Source organism: Ammospiza nelsoni, chromosome 18 (assembly GCF_027579445.1).
Source record: "Ammospiza nelsoni isolate bAmmNel1 chromosome 18, bAmmNel1.pri, whole genome shotgun sequence".
NCBI classification, from domain to species: Eukaryota; Metazoa; Chordata; class Aves; order Passeriformes; family Passerellidae; genus Ammospiza; species Ammospiza nelsoni.
This window is the reverse complement of record NC_080650.1, coordinates 12,164,715-12,181,455: the sequence shown is the minus strand read 5'-3', so window position 1 is coordinate 12,181,455 and position 16,741 is coordinate 12,164,715. Positions and strand designations below refer to the sequence as shown.

Here is a 16,741-nt window from a genome sequence, read left to right as displayed (position 1 = left end):
ATATACCCCATATTCCCCCCAAATATATCACATATTCCACCCAAATATGTCCCATATTTCCTCCCAAATATACCCCATATTCCACCCAAATATGTTCCCATATTCCATCCAAATATATCCCATATTCCATCCAAATATATGGGGTATATGTCCCATATGTCCCATGTGTCTCCACTCAAATATGTCCTATATTCCACCCAAATATATCCCATATTCCCCCCAAATATACACCATATTCCACCCAAATATATCCCATATTCTCCCCAAATATATCCCATATTCTCCCCAAATATACCCCATATTCCACCCAAATATGTCCCATATTCCACCCAAATATACCCCATATTCCATTCAAATAGACCCCATATTCCACCCAAATATACCCCATATTCCACCCAAATATGTCCCATATTCCACCCAAATATACCCCATATTCCATTCAAATAGACCCCATATTCCACCCAAATATACCCCATATTCCACTCAAATATACCCCATATTCCACCCAAATATACCCCATATTCCCTCCAAATATACCCCATATTCCTCTCAAATGTGCCCCATATTCCACCCAAATATATCCCATATTCCCAGGAGGTGCCCAGGGAGGTTGTGCCCACCGAGATGCACAAACACAGAGCTGGCCCGGGATGAGAGCCCCGAGGGCACGGCAGGGCTGGCCCCTCTCAGGACGGTCTTTTCCGTGCTCCCGGGACTCTGTGGCTGTTTCCGAAGCCACCTTTGTCCCCACGAGGCCCATGGGGATGAGTTTGGTGTGACCTAACCCTGCCTGGATAGTGATGGTCACCTTGTGGAGCAGAGGGGTCGGGAAATCAGAGCCCGGCAGGGAGAAGGAAGCGGCTCTTGTGAATCCCAAAGAGCTTGGGAAAATTAGGAAAACTCGTCTGGGAAAGCGAGGTGGGGATGGGGAAGGGATGGAGGGGTGGGAGGGAAGGAAAGGGACAGGACCTGTCGGGTAGAAGCGAATTCCTGCTTTCCTCCATCCTCCCCGAAACTGGAACCTTCCCTGCCCTGCTCTCCTGCCCGAGTCCCGCGAGGCAGCACAGCCCATCCCGGGGTCCCGATCCAGTGTCATTTGTAATTAGGGCATTAATTAGCCCTTGAGGATGTGACCCAGTGGTGTTTAACCCTTTGCAAGCTGCTGCTGCTGCTCTGCAGGGCCGAGTCACAGCAGGGGAAGGACCACAGGGGTTAAACCCATGGGTTTGGGTTATGGATCTTGAATTGTTTTATTCCTAATTCGCTGCTAAAAAGCCCAGCGTTCCTCACATGAGGATTAACGTTACCAAGTGGTGCTGGTGTCCCTGCCCTGCCCCTCAGATCCCTTTTGTCCCATCTGGGGCTGGAGGGAGCTCCTGGCAGAGAGCGGCAGGAGGTGCCAAAGCTGCCCTGAGCATGGGGAGAGAGAAGATTGCTCTCCTTGCCATGGCAGTGCCTCCAGCAGAACATGTGCCCTCTGTTCTGTGCCGAAAACTCCGATTTTAAAAAAGAAAAGAAGGCGCTGGCTCCATGTGAAGCATCGGGGCACAGTCCTGGAGAGAAACGTTCTCCAGAGCATCTGAGAAAAACGCGAGGGGAGCGCGGGGAGGCTTCGGGAGCAGAAGCGACAGAAGCCAAGCGTGCCTTGTAAGAACAAGGGTCCCATCAGGAGGCAATGGGCTGTGACTCCCCGAGCCCTGCGAGGGCTGTTCCAGCTCATCCTAAGGGTGGGATGAGCTCCGCGCTGCCCTCCTGGCAATGCTTCCCCAAAGGCGGGATGAGCTCCGAGGTTCCCTCCCGGTGATGGTTCCCCGAGGGTGGGATGAGCTCCGCGCTGCCCTCCCGGCAATGCTTCCCCAAAGGCGGGATGAGCTCCGACGTTCCCTCCCGGCGATGTTTCCCCTCCGCCGGAGCGGGGCTGGGCTCGGGGGAGGGCGAGCGTCGCCTCCTTCTCCCCGTGCCAGGCTGGGAATCTGGGCAGAGGAGGAGCTGAGCGCTGATCCCTGCAGCCAGCCTTAAAAGCAGCAGTTGCCTTTGGAAGTGTTTTCCCAACTCGGGGGAAGGAAGGGGAGCCGAGCGGCCTCTTCTGTTCCCCGGCTGCCGCACCTGGAGTGACACCTCGGAGCCACAGCACCTCCGGAACAGGTTTCCTCCCGGGCAGGGCTGCCCGTTCCCTGTCGGGTTCTCACCCGGCAGGTTGTGGGATGCTCTGGAGAACACGCGGAGAGGGGATCCCGAGCTGGCAGAGCCTCCTGGGTGTGCCAGCCTTGCAGGGTGGGCAGAGCGGGCAGTGCCCGAGCCGGGCTGCCCTGCCCTGCCCTGCCCAGCGGCCCCTGCCAGGGCTGCCCGCTCCCCCCGCGCCCCCGCCGAACAGATGGTGCCGATTTTCGCAGGGGGAGGTGGAGGGAGCAAAGCCCGGAGCGCTGCGAGGCTGCAGCCTTGGGGGGGTGACATCTGTGGGGACGGGGCGCCCGTGGCGTGCCCAGCCCCGTGCTCAGCTCAGCGGGCACTTGCGCCTGCCCTGCCTCACTTATCTCCCTCCTTTGTTGGTTTTCCCCCTGCTTTGCAGATAGAGAAGCCCGCGCACCGTCGGCGGGGATGCCGGTGAAGCCAGCGCGCTGCCTCCCGCTCTGTGCCAGCGGCTGACTGGAAGCTGGAATGTTTCCCACCCCGGGCGATGCCCAGCCCTGCTCCTAGCCTGCCTTCCCAGGGGTGACATTCCCGCTTTCCTGCCGTTCGCAGAGCGGTGCCACCGAGCATGCCGCAGGGAGCCCCTCGGCAGCCCAAGCCCAGGGGAGTTTTCCAGTGAGTCCAGCTCCTCAAAAACCAGAGTTGCTCCTTCCCACCCTCGGACAGCGAATTCCCCTGCTCCCAGCAGGGTGTTGAGGTCCTGCAGAGCGGGCTGGAGGAGGGGGCTGCCATGGAAGAGAATGTGTTCAGCGTGCAGCAGATCCAGCCCAACGTCATCTCGGTGAGGCTCTTCAAGCGCAAGGTGGGCGGCCTCGGCTTCCTGGTGAAGGAGCGCGTCAGCAAACCGCCCGTCATCATCTCGGACCTGATCCGGGGCGGGGCTGCCGAGCAGAGTGGCCTCATCCAGGCTGGGGACATCATCCTGGCCGTCAATGGCAGGCCCCTGGTGGACATGAGCTATGAGACGGCGCTGGAGATCCTGAGAAGCATCGCCTCCGAGACCTACGTAGTGCTCATCCTGCGTGGCCCCGAGGGCTTCACCACTCACCTGGAGACCACCTTCACGGGCGACGGGACGCCCAAAACCGTCCGTGTCACCAGACCCCTGTGCCCGGCTCCCAAGGCGGTTGACTTGTCCAAACCAAGCAAAGAGCAGCCAGCAGCCATGGGATCACTGTGGAGCAGGGAAACGGGCAAGGAGGTGGAGCCCCATGTCCACGTTAACGGGCTCGTTCCCGGCAGCAAAGGGGCAAAGGACGGCGGCAGGGACAAGGACGGGGCTTGTGCTCACTCCTGCCTCAACGGCGGCGTGGAGGACAACGAGCTGCTCAAAGAGATCGAGCCCGTCCTGGACCTGCTGAAGAGCAGCAGCAGTAAGGACAGCGGTGGAGATGCGCCCTCCAAGGTAGAGACACGGGATATAGAAGTCCAGGTGGACTGGTAGGTCTCCCTAAATACGTTTTTTTACCTTTGGTGGAACGCGCTGGTTTTGGCTCGCCGAGGTGTCGGTGAGCGCCTCTCCACAGCTGGCTGCTGCCTGGCACAGGGGGGTGGAGATGGAGGGGAAGGGGTGGGGAAAAGAGGGAAGTGGTGGATGAAAAATTGGGAGAAGATTGTGGAAGGAAGATCTAAGCATGGGAAATTGGGGAGATCGGGAATAATGTCTCATGGAAAGCTGAGCTGTGTGATGTGGTGGATCGCGGGTTGGGCTGGGTTAAATCTCTGCTCCATGTTCTCAATTCCATTTAAGTTGAAGCAAAATCCTGTTTTGCCTCAGTTTCCTCACGTGGCAAATAAGGTCCAGGGTATTCCTGTCTTTGTGGTCCTGCTTTAGAGCTCTCCAGTTGAAATCTGCTTTAACTTTAATGGGAGAGGAAGGTCGGACCAGCAGGGCACGGTGCTTCCCAGGAGCTTCCAAACCTTTTGGGAGAGGGAAGGAGAGCCCCAGTCCAGCTCCATCTGAAGCCAAGACAGGGTGAGGGCAGTGGGACCAGCCTGGTGGGCAGGAGGGAGATGTTCCCTATCGAGAGCTCGGGATGGCCAATCCTTGTGGAAACGCCAGGATGGATCTGCCCCTGCTCCTCCTAGAGCCAGATCGCTTTTCAGGACTTGTGTGCGTGGGTGGGGAAGTGAACAACGCTTGTCCCACGTCCCGTTGAGGAGGGGGAAGTGGCACAGCTCCCGATTTTCCTCAGCGTTTCCCTGAGCCAGGGCAGCTCCCCGGGGCCCCTCCTGCCTTCCAGAGCTGTTGTTTGCAGCCGGGTTTGCTCGGTGCCAACTCCCTCTCTTCCTGACCGTTCATTAACACTGTTAGCTTGCCTTTTCCTGCTGCTTTTCCCCAAGTCCCCAAACACGTTTTAGCAGTGTCAAGTGCTGCAGCAGGGTTGTGGCTGCCCTCGCTTATTGACTGGCTGGAAAAGCCCCGAGGGTTTGCTGGAGCTGCAGATCCGTGCCTCGGCCACGGAAAGATCTGAAATGCCAAGTTCTCTGTAATTTCAGGTTCTCTTGCTGTAGACACTTCTTAGGAGCAGGAAAACACTGTGTTCATTTTTCTTTATCAGAAACAAGGGGGGAGAGCCACAGCGGGGTCCCCACCACGGGCTCCCAGCCAAGGCTGAGCTCCCGCTCGCTCCCATCCCAATCCCACCCACACCCTCTGTGTTTTCCACCTTCCTTGTTTTATTTTCAGTTGTTTTCATGTCGTTCCTGCTCTCCCAATTTATTCCTGCTTCCCGTGGAGGACACGGTACTCAAAGCTTGTTAGGGTGCTCACACTGAGTCAGAGGGAAAAAATATCTGCTGGGCTTGGTGCTGGTGTCTGGATGTCCTTCCTGCCACCCCCTTCCCACCACAGCTGCTCTCCAGGTTCACTTTTTGAACAAGAATTGTTCAATTGAATTGTTGAGATTTGGAAAATTCAGAAATCTGCTGTGCAATGGGAAGTGAGTTAACACTCCCCCCCCACTGCCCTGAGCTCAGGATGCTCTCCAAAAACCTGTCTGGATTTAATCCCATCCTGGGAGAGCCTGGTTTAAGGATTGAGACTTTGAAAGGGTCAGGACTGGGTACAAAATGTGCAGGGAGGCTCTAAAATCCCCTCTGGTTTGGCTCAGGGACCTGGGGTGGCAGCCCAGAGGACACAATCCCAAATATTGGGGTTGAACAGGGGCAGCCTCACCCATCAAACCATATCCCCCATCCCAGCAGCTGCAGGATCTCCAGGGAAATTCTGCTCCAGCCATGGGGAGGGATGAAAAACGTGATTCTACTCTGAGGAATCTCTTTTATTCAGCAATTAAACAGAAATGCTTTGATTTCACTTTGACTTCACTTAAACTGAAGGATCTTGAAGCAGCAAAGGGGGGACTTCACCAAAATCTCTTTTTTTGTTGTTTTCAATATCCTAATAATTTTTTTTTAAAGTCTTTATTATCTCTATACCTTGAGGATGAAAATCCACTTTTCAGTCAAATTCTCCTGCTTGATGAAAAGCTGCAGCCTGGCTCTTGTGGTGCGAGGGAGAGGACGCAGGCAGGAGCAGGGATGTGGGAAAGATTGACTGCAGGGAGAAGCTGTCAGGAGCTGCTGTGCAGGGCAAAGGGCATTTCTGTGGGATTGGGCTGGGGATTATTCATCTCCTCAGCTCGGCTCACACAGAGCCAGGGCATCCTCAAGGTCTCCTGCACTCTGAGTTTTTTAGGATGGCAGGAGGAGTGCAGAAAGGTCAGGGAACAATGGGGAGCAGGTAGCTGGGGAGAGTGTTGGTCAGTGCCAAGGAAATGCCAAAAAACCTTTGGTGAGGAATGTCAGATGGATGCAGCTCAGCCCTGACTCCTCCAGGCAGGAACAGTGCAGGAATTGAGCTCTGCCTACACCCAGGAGGGAGCAAAACCTCGCTCAAGGTTGAGCTGGACGCCTCCAGCCTGGCCTGGAGATGGTGGGATTGGGATGGATCCTGATCCAGTTCTGTCTCCTCTCTGCTGTTGATCCAGCTGGAGATGGTGGGATTGGGATGGATCCTGTTCTGTCTCCTCTCTGCCTGTTGATCCAGATGGAGATGGTGGGATTGGGATGGATCCTGATCCTGTTCTGTCTCCTCCCTGCCTGTTGATCCAGATGGAGATGGTGGGATTGGGATGGATCCTGTTCTGTCTCCTCTCTGCCTGTTGGTGCAGCTGGAGATGGTGGGATTGGGATGGATCCTGATCCTGTTCTGTCTCCTCTCTGCCATTGATCCAGCTGGAGCTGGTGGGGTTGGGATGGATCCTGATCCCGTTCTCTCTCCTCTCTGCTGTTGATCCAGCTGGAGCTGGTGGGGTTGGGATGGATCCTGATCCTGTTCTGTCTCCTCTCTGCTGTTGATCCAGATGGAGATGGTGGGATTGGGATGGATCCTGATCCTGTTCTGTCTCCTCTCTGCCTGGTGCTGACCACCCCAGCCCAGGGCACTTTGTTGGATCCAGTCTGGCTCAGGGAGCTGGGACAGCGTTCCCAGGGCAGGAAGGGATGGCACAAGGCTGAGCTTGTCCACAGGGAGACAAAAACTCCTTGCTCAAGATGGGCTGTGGTAAAACCAATTCAAACTACACCTGATGGTTTGGGCTTCCAACCCCTCTCTCCAGTGTTATTACTTACTGGAAGGGAGCCTACAAGAGAGATGGAGAGGGATTTCTTATGGGAGCATGGAGGGACAGGTTAAGGGGAATGGATTCAAAATGGGCAGGGTTAAGTGAGATTTGGGATGGAATTGTTCCCTGGCAGGGTAGGCAGGCCCTGGCACAGGGTGCCCAGAGCAGCTGTGGCTGCCCCTGGATCCCTGGCAGTGCCCAAGGCCAGGCTGGACACTGGGGCTGGACATTGGGGCTGGGAGCAGCCTGACTGGATGTTCTTTAAGATCCCTTCCAATCCATCATGTGACTGACTGAATGATTGATTGATTGATCCATAATTTGCTGTGGGGACACAATCAGTTCCTCTCCATCCCCTGCCCCCACGGCCTGCATTCCCCAGGGGAATTCTCCTTGCTGCCTTCTCCTCCCACCCCGTGCCCTCGGGGTGTGTCCATGGAGTGACCACAGCTGCTCCTCAGCTCAGGCCATCTGCCATCAGCAAAGGGAGCGCAGATGTGGGGCTCAAGGTATGATGAGAGCTGGCATTTGCGCCATGAGGCTCACCGTGGGCTAGGAGGCAAAAATAGAGTTTGATTCACTCGCTGCCAGCAAGCCCAGGTCTGTTTTTCCCTCAGAGCTCTGGGGAGATTGTCAGGTCCCATCTTCCCTCCTTCTCCCCCCCCTCCCCACTGAGTTGCCAGGGTTGATTTTCCTTCTACCAGGTCTCTTCCATGACATGAGCAGCATGATGGAAACATGGCAGTTTCAGTCCAAGCAGCAGCCCCGAGAGGGAGAAGTGTGCTCAGAGCAGGAATTCAGCTCACAAAAGGTTTCAAGGTTTCAGGCTCCAGCCTGCCTTGGAACAAAACCCATAATTTTGCAGTTCCCAAAGACAACTGCGAATTCCCAAATTCTCTTCCTCCCACCTTCCTCAGGACCACCAAAATCTCTTTGGGTTGCTCAAAGCATTTTGTTTGCATTTCTGGTCTGTCTTCATTCTTCTGCACTTGGACACAAAACTTTAAAACCTCAGAAAGGAGAAGGTTCCCTGGAATTTCCATGTTTGTGCCGTTCTGGAAATGGGTGCAGGGAGCTCTGGCAGGGAATAGCCTTCCCCTGCTCCCCTGGCCAAGGCTTCTTACTCATCACTCCACTCCATCACTGATGCAGAGAGGCATTTTGTGCCTGGAGACCACATATTCCCCCCAAATACACCCCATATTCCCCACAAATATATCCCATATTCTACCAAAATATATCTCATATTCCCCCCAAATATTTTCCATATTCCACCCAAATATACCCCATATTCTGCCCAAATACGCTCCATATTCCCCCCAACAGATCCCTTATTCCACCCAACTATATCCCACATTCCCCCAATATATCCTTTATTTCTCCCAAATATATACCATATTCCACCCAAATATATCCCATATTTCTCCCCAATATATCCCACATTCCCCCCTAATATATCCCATATCTCCTCAATATATTCCATATTCCCCCCAAATATATCTCATATTTCACCCAAATAAACCCCATATTTTCTCCAAATATATTCCCATATTTCCCCCAAATATATTCGAAATTCCCCCAAATGAACCCCATATTCTCCCCAAATATACCCCATATTCCCTCCAAATATACCCCATATTTTCCCCAATATGTCCCATATTCCATCCAATATATCCCACATTTCCCCAAAATATACGCCATATTCCCCCCAGATATATACCATATTCCTCTCAAATATTTTCCATATTCCACCCAAATATTTTCCATATTCCCCCCAAATATACCCCATATTCCTCCAAAATATTCCTCCCACATATATCCCATTTTCCACCCCAATATATCCCATATTCCCACCACATATACCCCATATTTCCCCCAAATATATCGCATATTCTCCCCAAATATATCCCATAGTCCCTCAAATATGTCCCCGTATTCCCACCCCAATATATCCCATATTCCACCCCAATACACCCCATATTTCCCCAAACCCATCAGCCCAGTTCCCAACCCACCCCTCACAGCTCAGCCTCCGTGCTGCTCCTTCATCCCCTGGATTCCCCTGCCCTTCTCTCCATGTGTGACCCCAGCAGCCAAACCCCTGGGCCAGGTGTGACCCCACAGGACATCCAGGTGTGACCCCTCAGGAGATCCAGGTGTGACCCCACAGGAGATCCAGATGTGACCCACTGGAGATCCAGGTGTGACCCCACAGGAGATCCAGATGTGACCCACTGGAGATCCAGGTGTTATCCCACAGGAGATCCAGGTGTTATCCCACAGGAGCCCCAGGTGTGACCCCCCAGGAGATCCAGGTGTGACCCCCCCAGAGATCCAGGTGTGACCCCTCAGGAGATCCAGGTGTGACCCACTGGAGATCCAGGTGTGACCCCTCAGGAGATCCAGGTGTGACCCACTGGAGATCCAGGTGTGACCCCTCAGGAGATCCAGATGTGACCCCCCCAGAGATCCAGGTGTGACCCCCCCCGAGATCCAGGTGTGACCCCTCAGGAGACCCAGGTGTGACCCCACAGGAGATCCAGGTGTGACCCCACAGGAGATCCAGGTGTGACCCCCTCAGGAGATCCAGGTGTGACCCCTCAGGAGATCCAGGTGTTATCCCACAGGAGATCCAGGTGTGACCCCACAGGATGTTCAGGTGTGACCCCACAGGAGATCCAGGTGTGACCCCCACAGGAGGTCCAGGTGTGACCCCACAGGACATCCAGGTGTGACCCACCCCAGGGATCCAGGTGTGACCCCTCAGGAGACCCAGGTGTGACCCCACAGGACATCCAGGTGTGACCCACTGAAGATCTAGGTGTTATCCCACAGGAGCCCCAGGTGTGACCCCCACAGGAGATCCAGGTGTGACCCCACAGGAGATCCAGGTGTGACCCCCACAGGATGTTCAGGTGTGACCCCACAGGAGATCCAGGTGTGGTTCCCATCACCCCTGAGCTGTTTTGCTCCCCTGGCCGGGCTGGGACCCTGCAGGAGCTCACTGTGGAGGGACAGGAGCCGTTGCAGCTCGGTGCTGGCTGAATTCTGAGCTGTTCTGGTGGGACTCTGGGACTGCCTGGATCTGTTCCCAGGTCTTTCCGTGTCAGCGCCTCCTCCAAGGCATTTGCCAGCCTCATATTTCACAGCTCCCCGAGGCTGCAGCTTGCTCAGCTCATTAGTCCCTGATCCCAGTGCTGGGCACATTCCTGATGTTCTGAGGCTGCGGGATCTTCTCCAGATCATTCCACAGGTTCTTCCTGAGGCTTTTCCTCCTCCTTCCGTGCTGTCCCAGGTCTCCTCTCCCATTTGTTCCTTGCTTGGATCACCCTGCACTGTCCCTGCTGCCTCTCCAGGGAGTGCATCCCAGATTTTGGAGTTATTCCTTCCTCCAAATCCCCACCCTCCTTCCTGAGCTCTGCTCCATCCTCTGCACCCTGCAAATCCCTTCTGCTGCCCCATCCCTCTCCCTCTGCTCTTGTCCAGACCTTGCTGAACCCTCCAGGCTGCAGCCAGCACCTTTTCCAGAGAAGGAAGCATTTTAATTTTAATTTAATTAATTTAATTTAATTAGGGAATTTAAATCTCTGCCCCTCTGGAACGTGGTTTTCCATGGGGCAAAGGACAGGCGAGGCAAGAGCTGCTTGTCCCACCTGAAGGTGGAGCCCTGCAAGCGCAGCCATGCCCGAGGAACAATCAGGGAATGAGGTAAAAGGAAGGAATTTCTCTCCTGAGCGTCCCACACAGCCCCAGGCTCAGGTTTGCCAGGAGAAGGAGAAGCTGATCCCCGGTCACAGCACAGGGTGATGTTATCAGTGTCACCAGAGCTGTCACCTCAGCGTGGGCACTGCCACCCTCATCATCCATCCCAGGGCTGGCTCTGCTCCCTGCCTGGGAAGCAGAGTGATCCTTCTGCCAAGGAAATTCAAAGGAGCCGAGTGACAAACTGACAAACTTCCCTTTCCATCTTTTTTTTTTTTTTTTTTTTTTTTTTTTTTTTTTTTTTTTTTTCCCCCTTTAATTTCTTTTTTGGAAAAGCTTTGGAGAAATTTCTGAAAGGGCTGTCTCAGCAACTTCCCTTCTGCTTCATCACTTGGAGCACTGCAACATCATCAAATTAGTCAAAAGAAAACAGTGGTGCCTCTCATTTCTCCAAACAGCCAGATGCTCTTTCCAAGGGGAGGCAGCATCCCAGGCTCTGCCTGGCACCAGTGGGGGAGGGCAGGATTCCTCTTTCCTTTTTAAAGCATCAGATTTGGCTTTCAGATCACAAAACCCCCTCAAAGAGGAGTTTGGGTCTCTCTGGATCCAAGAGATCTGGCCAAGAGTGTGTGATGAGAGGGATCCTGGATCCTGGATCTGGCTTTTGGGAGTTAATCAAACCAATGGCTTCCACCTTCAGCATTGCCTCCAAAGACATCAAAATGGGGATTAAAAACATCTCATGGAATGGTTTGGGTTGGGAAAGACCTGAAAGCTCATCCAGTCCCAAGACACCTTCCAGTATCCCAGGCTGCTCCAAGCCCCAATGTCCAACCTGGCCTGGGGTTCTCCAAAAAGAGGAGCCAGCTCCTCTGTCCCTGTGGCTCTCCCAGGGCAGATCCCTGGGGATGTCCAGCCTGGCTCCCTCGAGGGAGCTGTGCCCCCCCAGTGCCCACCAGGATGGCTTTGGGGGCTCTCCTGTTGACAAAATCCCAGATTCCCAAAAGCGAACATTGCCCAGGGGCTGAGCTGTGGCTGTCCCCTCAGCCTGCAGGAGCTGTGAGTGACATCCTCAGGTCACCCCGTGCCTCTGGGGGCTGCAGCAGCCACAACGAGAGAGGAAAACAACTCATCCCAAAAATCCTGTTCAGCCACGGCAAGAGAGGAAAACAACTCATCCCAAAAATCCTGTTCCCATCCCAGCTCGCAAACAAGGCCCTCAAAAGCGAGGGCCAGGAAATATTTGTAAAATGAAGCAATTGATGGTTTTTATTTTTATTCCCCCATCTGTGCTCGGGCTGGGCTGAGGCTCTGGCTGCTCTCAATGGGCTTTTCTCTGCCTGCCTGTCTCCAAAGGGACAGAGCCAGATCCTTGCGGGCAGCCCCATCCGGGGGAGGCTCAGGGCAGGCACAGCACCAGGGACAGCCCCAGGTCACTCTGGGGGCTCTGTCACAGCCACCCTCGGCTGTGCTTTCCCAGCAGGGCCAGCCCCTCTGTGCTGTGCTCGTGCAGCCATAAATCCATGGGGAAAAGCAGCAGGAATCTGCTCCTGCCACACCTGCAGGCACACAAACAAGGGATGTGGAGCACCCAGGTTGTCGGGATCTCCAGCTGGTCAGAGTGACCACGAGAAAAGTTCCAAAGTCTCTTTTCCCAGCCCGGCGCTTGAAGAAGGGGTCAGGGCTCTTCATTTCTCACTCTCAAGGTTGTTCATTGTTTCTTATCTATAGAAAATTTTCTCCTGCCCTGCTGAGGTCCATCCAGCAGGACAGTTCCAGGCACTCTGCCTGCCCCAGGGCAGTGTTATGTCTTTATACTAAAAACTACATGTACAATGTTTACAATTCCTTCCCAATACCCATCACCTATGTTAGACAGTGAGCTTCTACTCTAAACCAATCTGTGAGTGCCACCATCACAGCAGAAGATGGAGGCCAAGAAGAAGAAGAAGGAGAAAGGCTGGACACACCCAGTTCCCTCCATCTTGCCTCCTGAACCCCCATACCAGAAACCCTAAAATCTACTTTTCCACCCCGTGATAACTTCACTATTATTCTACTCAAACTGTTGTGGCTTGCTGATCTTCATCTAAGGTTGGTAATTTGTTCCATGGGTCATAATCAAACCCACAGGTGTTTTGGGCTCTGTGCCAGGGCTTCTGAGCCCCCTGGCAAGGGGTCCTGCCCATCCTGGACAGCCAGAGGATGCTGTAAATGCTTTTTAGCCAATCATCTAAAATTACCCCTCATAAGTCTTAATTCAATGCATCTTTCATAGTTCTATTTCTCTAAATTATCCAGTCTTATTTGCAAGGCCATCTTTTGAAACTTGTTTTTAGTTCCATTTTTCTCCCAGCAATGTCTGTCCCATTCCATGGCATTTCCAAGTCAGCATTTCTCATTTCCAGGTTTGCACACAGATGCACACACTGTGTGGCCCTTCTGTCAGGTTTGGAGAATTCTCCAATCCATTTCCCACACAGTCCCCTGGCAGGCTGGGATCAGGGCAGGAGGGCAGGGATGTGGGAATGAGAGGAGCTCTCCAGGAGATTGAACAGCTGGGCTGGCTCCGAGGGGACAGCCAGGCTGGCCAGGCTCTCATCCTGCTAATTCCCTGCTGCCTGCCTGCTGGGGATTACTGGGATGGAGGCAGCCTGGGCAGGAAACCCTGAGCTTGGCACAGGGGGATGCGTGGCTGTCCCTGTCCCTGTCCCCAGGATCTCTGTGCATCCCTGTGGATGCTGGGATTTGTGGATCACCAACCCCTGCAGCAGAGATTGGGATCTTGTCGCAGACATCTTTGAATGAAAAATCCTTTCCTTAGGATTTTTCCTCCTGAGAAGCTGAAAGGCCTCAGGAACAAAATGTAAACAATGGTTATCTGCTTCTGTGGAATGCAACAGGTGCATCTGTGATTGGTCTCATGTGGTTGTTTGTAATTAATGGCCAATCACAGTCAGCTGGCTCAGACAGAGAGTCCAAGCCACAAGCCTTTGCTATCACTCCTTCTTTTTCTATTCTTAGCTACCCTTCTGATGAAATCCTTTCTTCTATTCTTTTAGTATAGTTTTAATATAATATATATCATAAAATAATAAATCAGCTTTCTGAACCATGGAGTCAGATCCTTGCCTCTTCCCTCATCCAAGAACCCCTGTGAACACTGTCACAGGATCTCTGTTGCCTTTGGCTGAGGTGCTTGGGTGGGGTTTCTTAAAAGCTGTGTTTTATCTGATTGAAACCCTCTCACATCCTCCCAGGAGCCAGCTCACCAGGGAGCAGCTTCCATGGCCTGGAGGGGCACAGAAATCCCAGGGAAAACGGCCCTTGGGCCCCTGTGCCTCCTCACTCGCACCAAGGTGGCCACTTTCCAACGTTTGGAAGGTGGCCAGAGCCCAGGGAAATATTTTGGCAGCTGAGCATGGCTCTGTAAAAGCAGAAAAATGGCAGGAAAAGCACAGGAGATGCTCTTTAAATGAAGTCTTTTCCTTAAGCTAAAGGAGTTCAAGGACTGTGAAACGGAATTTATTTGTATTTATTTGTCTTCCTGAAATTGAATCAGGAGCATGCTGTTGGTGTGATTTATGCCTTGGGTGCAAATGTCCTACTTTGGTCAGTGCCCAAACCCTGCCGCCGTTAATGAGAATTCTCATTATTGATTCAGCGGCACCTGGAAGGCTTTTAAGGACTGACAGCAGGAGCAGAACAATTCCAGAGGGCATTTCCTCAGTGCCTGTGCCCATCCTGACCCGTGGCCCTGCTCTGCCCAGCCCAGGAGCCCCTTTCCTGATGGCCTTGGTGACACAGGTGCCACCCCCTGCCTGTGTGAATGTCACCTCTCTAAGCACTGTTTGTTTTCTCCTTGATGAGGGCTCACCTTGCAGAGGCTTTGCACCAGCTCAGGTGGCATTTCAGAGCCTCTTCCACACTCCAAAAGGTGTGTGGTGCAGTGAGCTACACCTGAGCTACACCTGAGTTACACCTGAGTTTCACCTGAGCCACACCTGAGTTAATCCAGGGCAGCCAGCACTGAGATGTCCCCAGTGCCCAGCCCTCCCCACATCCCCAGCAACTCCCCCTAAATATATCCCATATTCCCATCAAATACGTCCCATATTGTCCCCAAATACATCCCATATTCCCCCCAAATATACCCCATATTCCACTCAAATATACCCCATATTCCACCCAAATATATCCCATATTCCCACCAAATATGTCCCATTTTCAACCCAAATATGCCCCATACTCCTCCCAAATATACCCCATATTCTCCCCCAAAAATATCCCATATTCCACCCAAATATATCCCATATTCAACCCAAATATGCCCCATATTCCTCTCCAATATATCCCGTATTCAACCCAAATATGTCCCATATTCCATCCCAAATATATCCCATATTCAACCCAAATATATCCCATATTCCATCCCAAATATATCCCATATTCCCCCCAAATATATCCCACATATGTCCCATATTCTCCCCAAATACATCCCATATTTCACCCAATATACCCCATATTCCTCTCAAATATATCCCATATTCCACCCAAATATACCCCATATTCCCCCTAAATACACTACATATTCCCCCAAATATATCCCGTATTTATCTCAAATGTACCCCATATTCCACCCAAATACATCCCACCTATTCCTCAGTTTGCCAGGCTGAAATCCCTTCCACTCCAGCCTCTGGAAAGGTCAGGAAGAGCAGGGAGAGTCCCTGGGAGCTCAGCTGCCGTTTGTTCTGGGCTGGTTTTTCCTCTTCCCTGCTCACCAGCACCGAGCTGCTCTGCAAGCTCCTTCTGCCACCAGCTCCTCCAGCCTCCCTTCCCCATCTCCCAGGGCTGTTTTCCCAGGTTCCAGCGGGATTTTGGGGTGCTGTAGGGGCTCTGCTGCAGGGCAGGTGTGGGCACTGCTGTGGCTCTGAGGTGGAGCTCCCGTGGTTGCTTGGGTTGTCCTCACCTCGGTGATTCACCGCCCTGGCTGAGGCTCTGCCTTTCCTCCCTTCCCGAGGAGCACCGGCCAAGTTTTGGCTCCTGTGGGAAGCAGCTGGAGCAGGACCCGTGGTGCCAGCACCCCAAAAAGGTTTTTAACCCTTCAGTTTCAGGGAAGGGGAGAACAATCCCCAGAAAGCTCGGATGGAGAACGATCGTGTGCCGGGGGACCTGTGGGGGAAGAGCAACGTCCCCGTGGTCCTGAACAACCCCTGCTCTGAAGGACAGCAGGTAAGAGGCCGAGGCTGGGGCTCCTTTGGTGGGAAAACCAGAATTCCCAGGGTTTGTGGGAATGTGACCCATCCTGGTGGGTTCTCACAGCACAGAGAACCTGCAGGGACAACGTGTGACCCCAAAAGCTGCAGGTGGTGGATCCCTGAGTCCCTTGGGGCCAGGAGCTGGAGTGGCCGTGGGTCAGGCAGGGAATGGAGGTCACTGGAGAATGCTGCTCCTCATCTGACGTGGGATGGGAGCCCAGCCAGGAGCAGGACGCCGAGGCCTCCCTGGGGAGTGTGATCCCTTCTGGTGGCACCAGGCCAAGCTGCATCATTAAAGTCCTTTGGATTCATCTGATGGTAATTCAATAGAGCACTTCAGATAATGCCTTCCACGGTGCCTTTTCATCTCTCACACTCCATGGCCATAAATTCTCAGGCTTCCCTGCCAAGAGGAGATTAACTCCACGTTTGTAGTGGAGCCAGAGACGTCAGGCAGCCCCTGCCAGGCCACCAAGAGCACCTCGGGGAAAACACGACGTGCGTGAGTTCTGCCAGGGCTGCTTGGGCAAAAGGATCTCCCTGATGGGATTATCCAGGCAGGACCTGGGGGACCAGACTGGAGATCACCTCCCTGCCATGGCCAGGGACACCTCCCACTGTCCCAGGCTGCTCCAAGCCCTGTCCAACCTGGCCTTGGACATTCCAGGGATCCAGGGGCAGCCACAGCTCCAGAGCAGAGGGGCTCCAGCCCTTGGAGGATCTCCATGGCCTCCTCTGGGCTCTCCCCAGCAGCTCCAGGTCCCTCCTGAGCTGGCCTCAGGGCTGGATGCATTTCTCCTGCATGCAGTGATGTTCCCATGCACTTTTGCAGCCTGGCAGTGCCAGGAACCCATGGGGGACGCACCAGACCCTCTGAGCTGGTGCTGATGCTCACACGGGGCACTGGGACAGCCCTGGCCAGGCTGCAGGGCTGTACCCAGCCTGGCTGGGATCCATTTC

The 16,741-nt window shown here is 53.7% G+C and overlaps 1 protein-coding gene across 1 annotated transcript in view; it reads left to right on the top strand.

Annotated features, from left to right (window-relative positions):
• Positions 1 to 2,705: 2,705 nt before the first annotated feature.
• NOS1 (nitric oxide synthase 1) overlaps positions 2,706 to 16,741 on the top strand; it is a 49,644-nt gene continuing 35,608 nt past the window's right edge. Inside the window, 2 exon segments of the mRNA XM_059484933.1 lie at positions 2,706 to 3,630; positions 15,638 to 15,755. Of these exon segments, the coding sequence (XP_059340916.1) occupies positions 2,921 to 3,630; positions 15,638 to 15,755 (828 nt within the window). The 5' untranslated portion in view covers positions 2,706 to 2,920.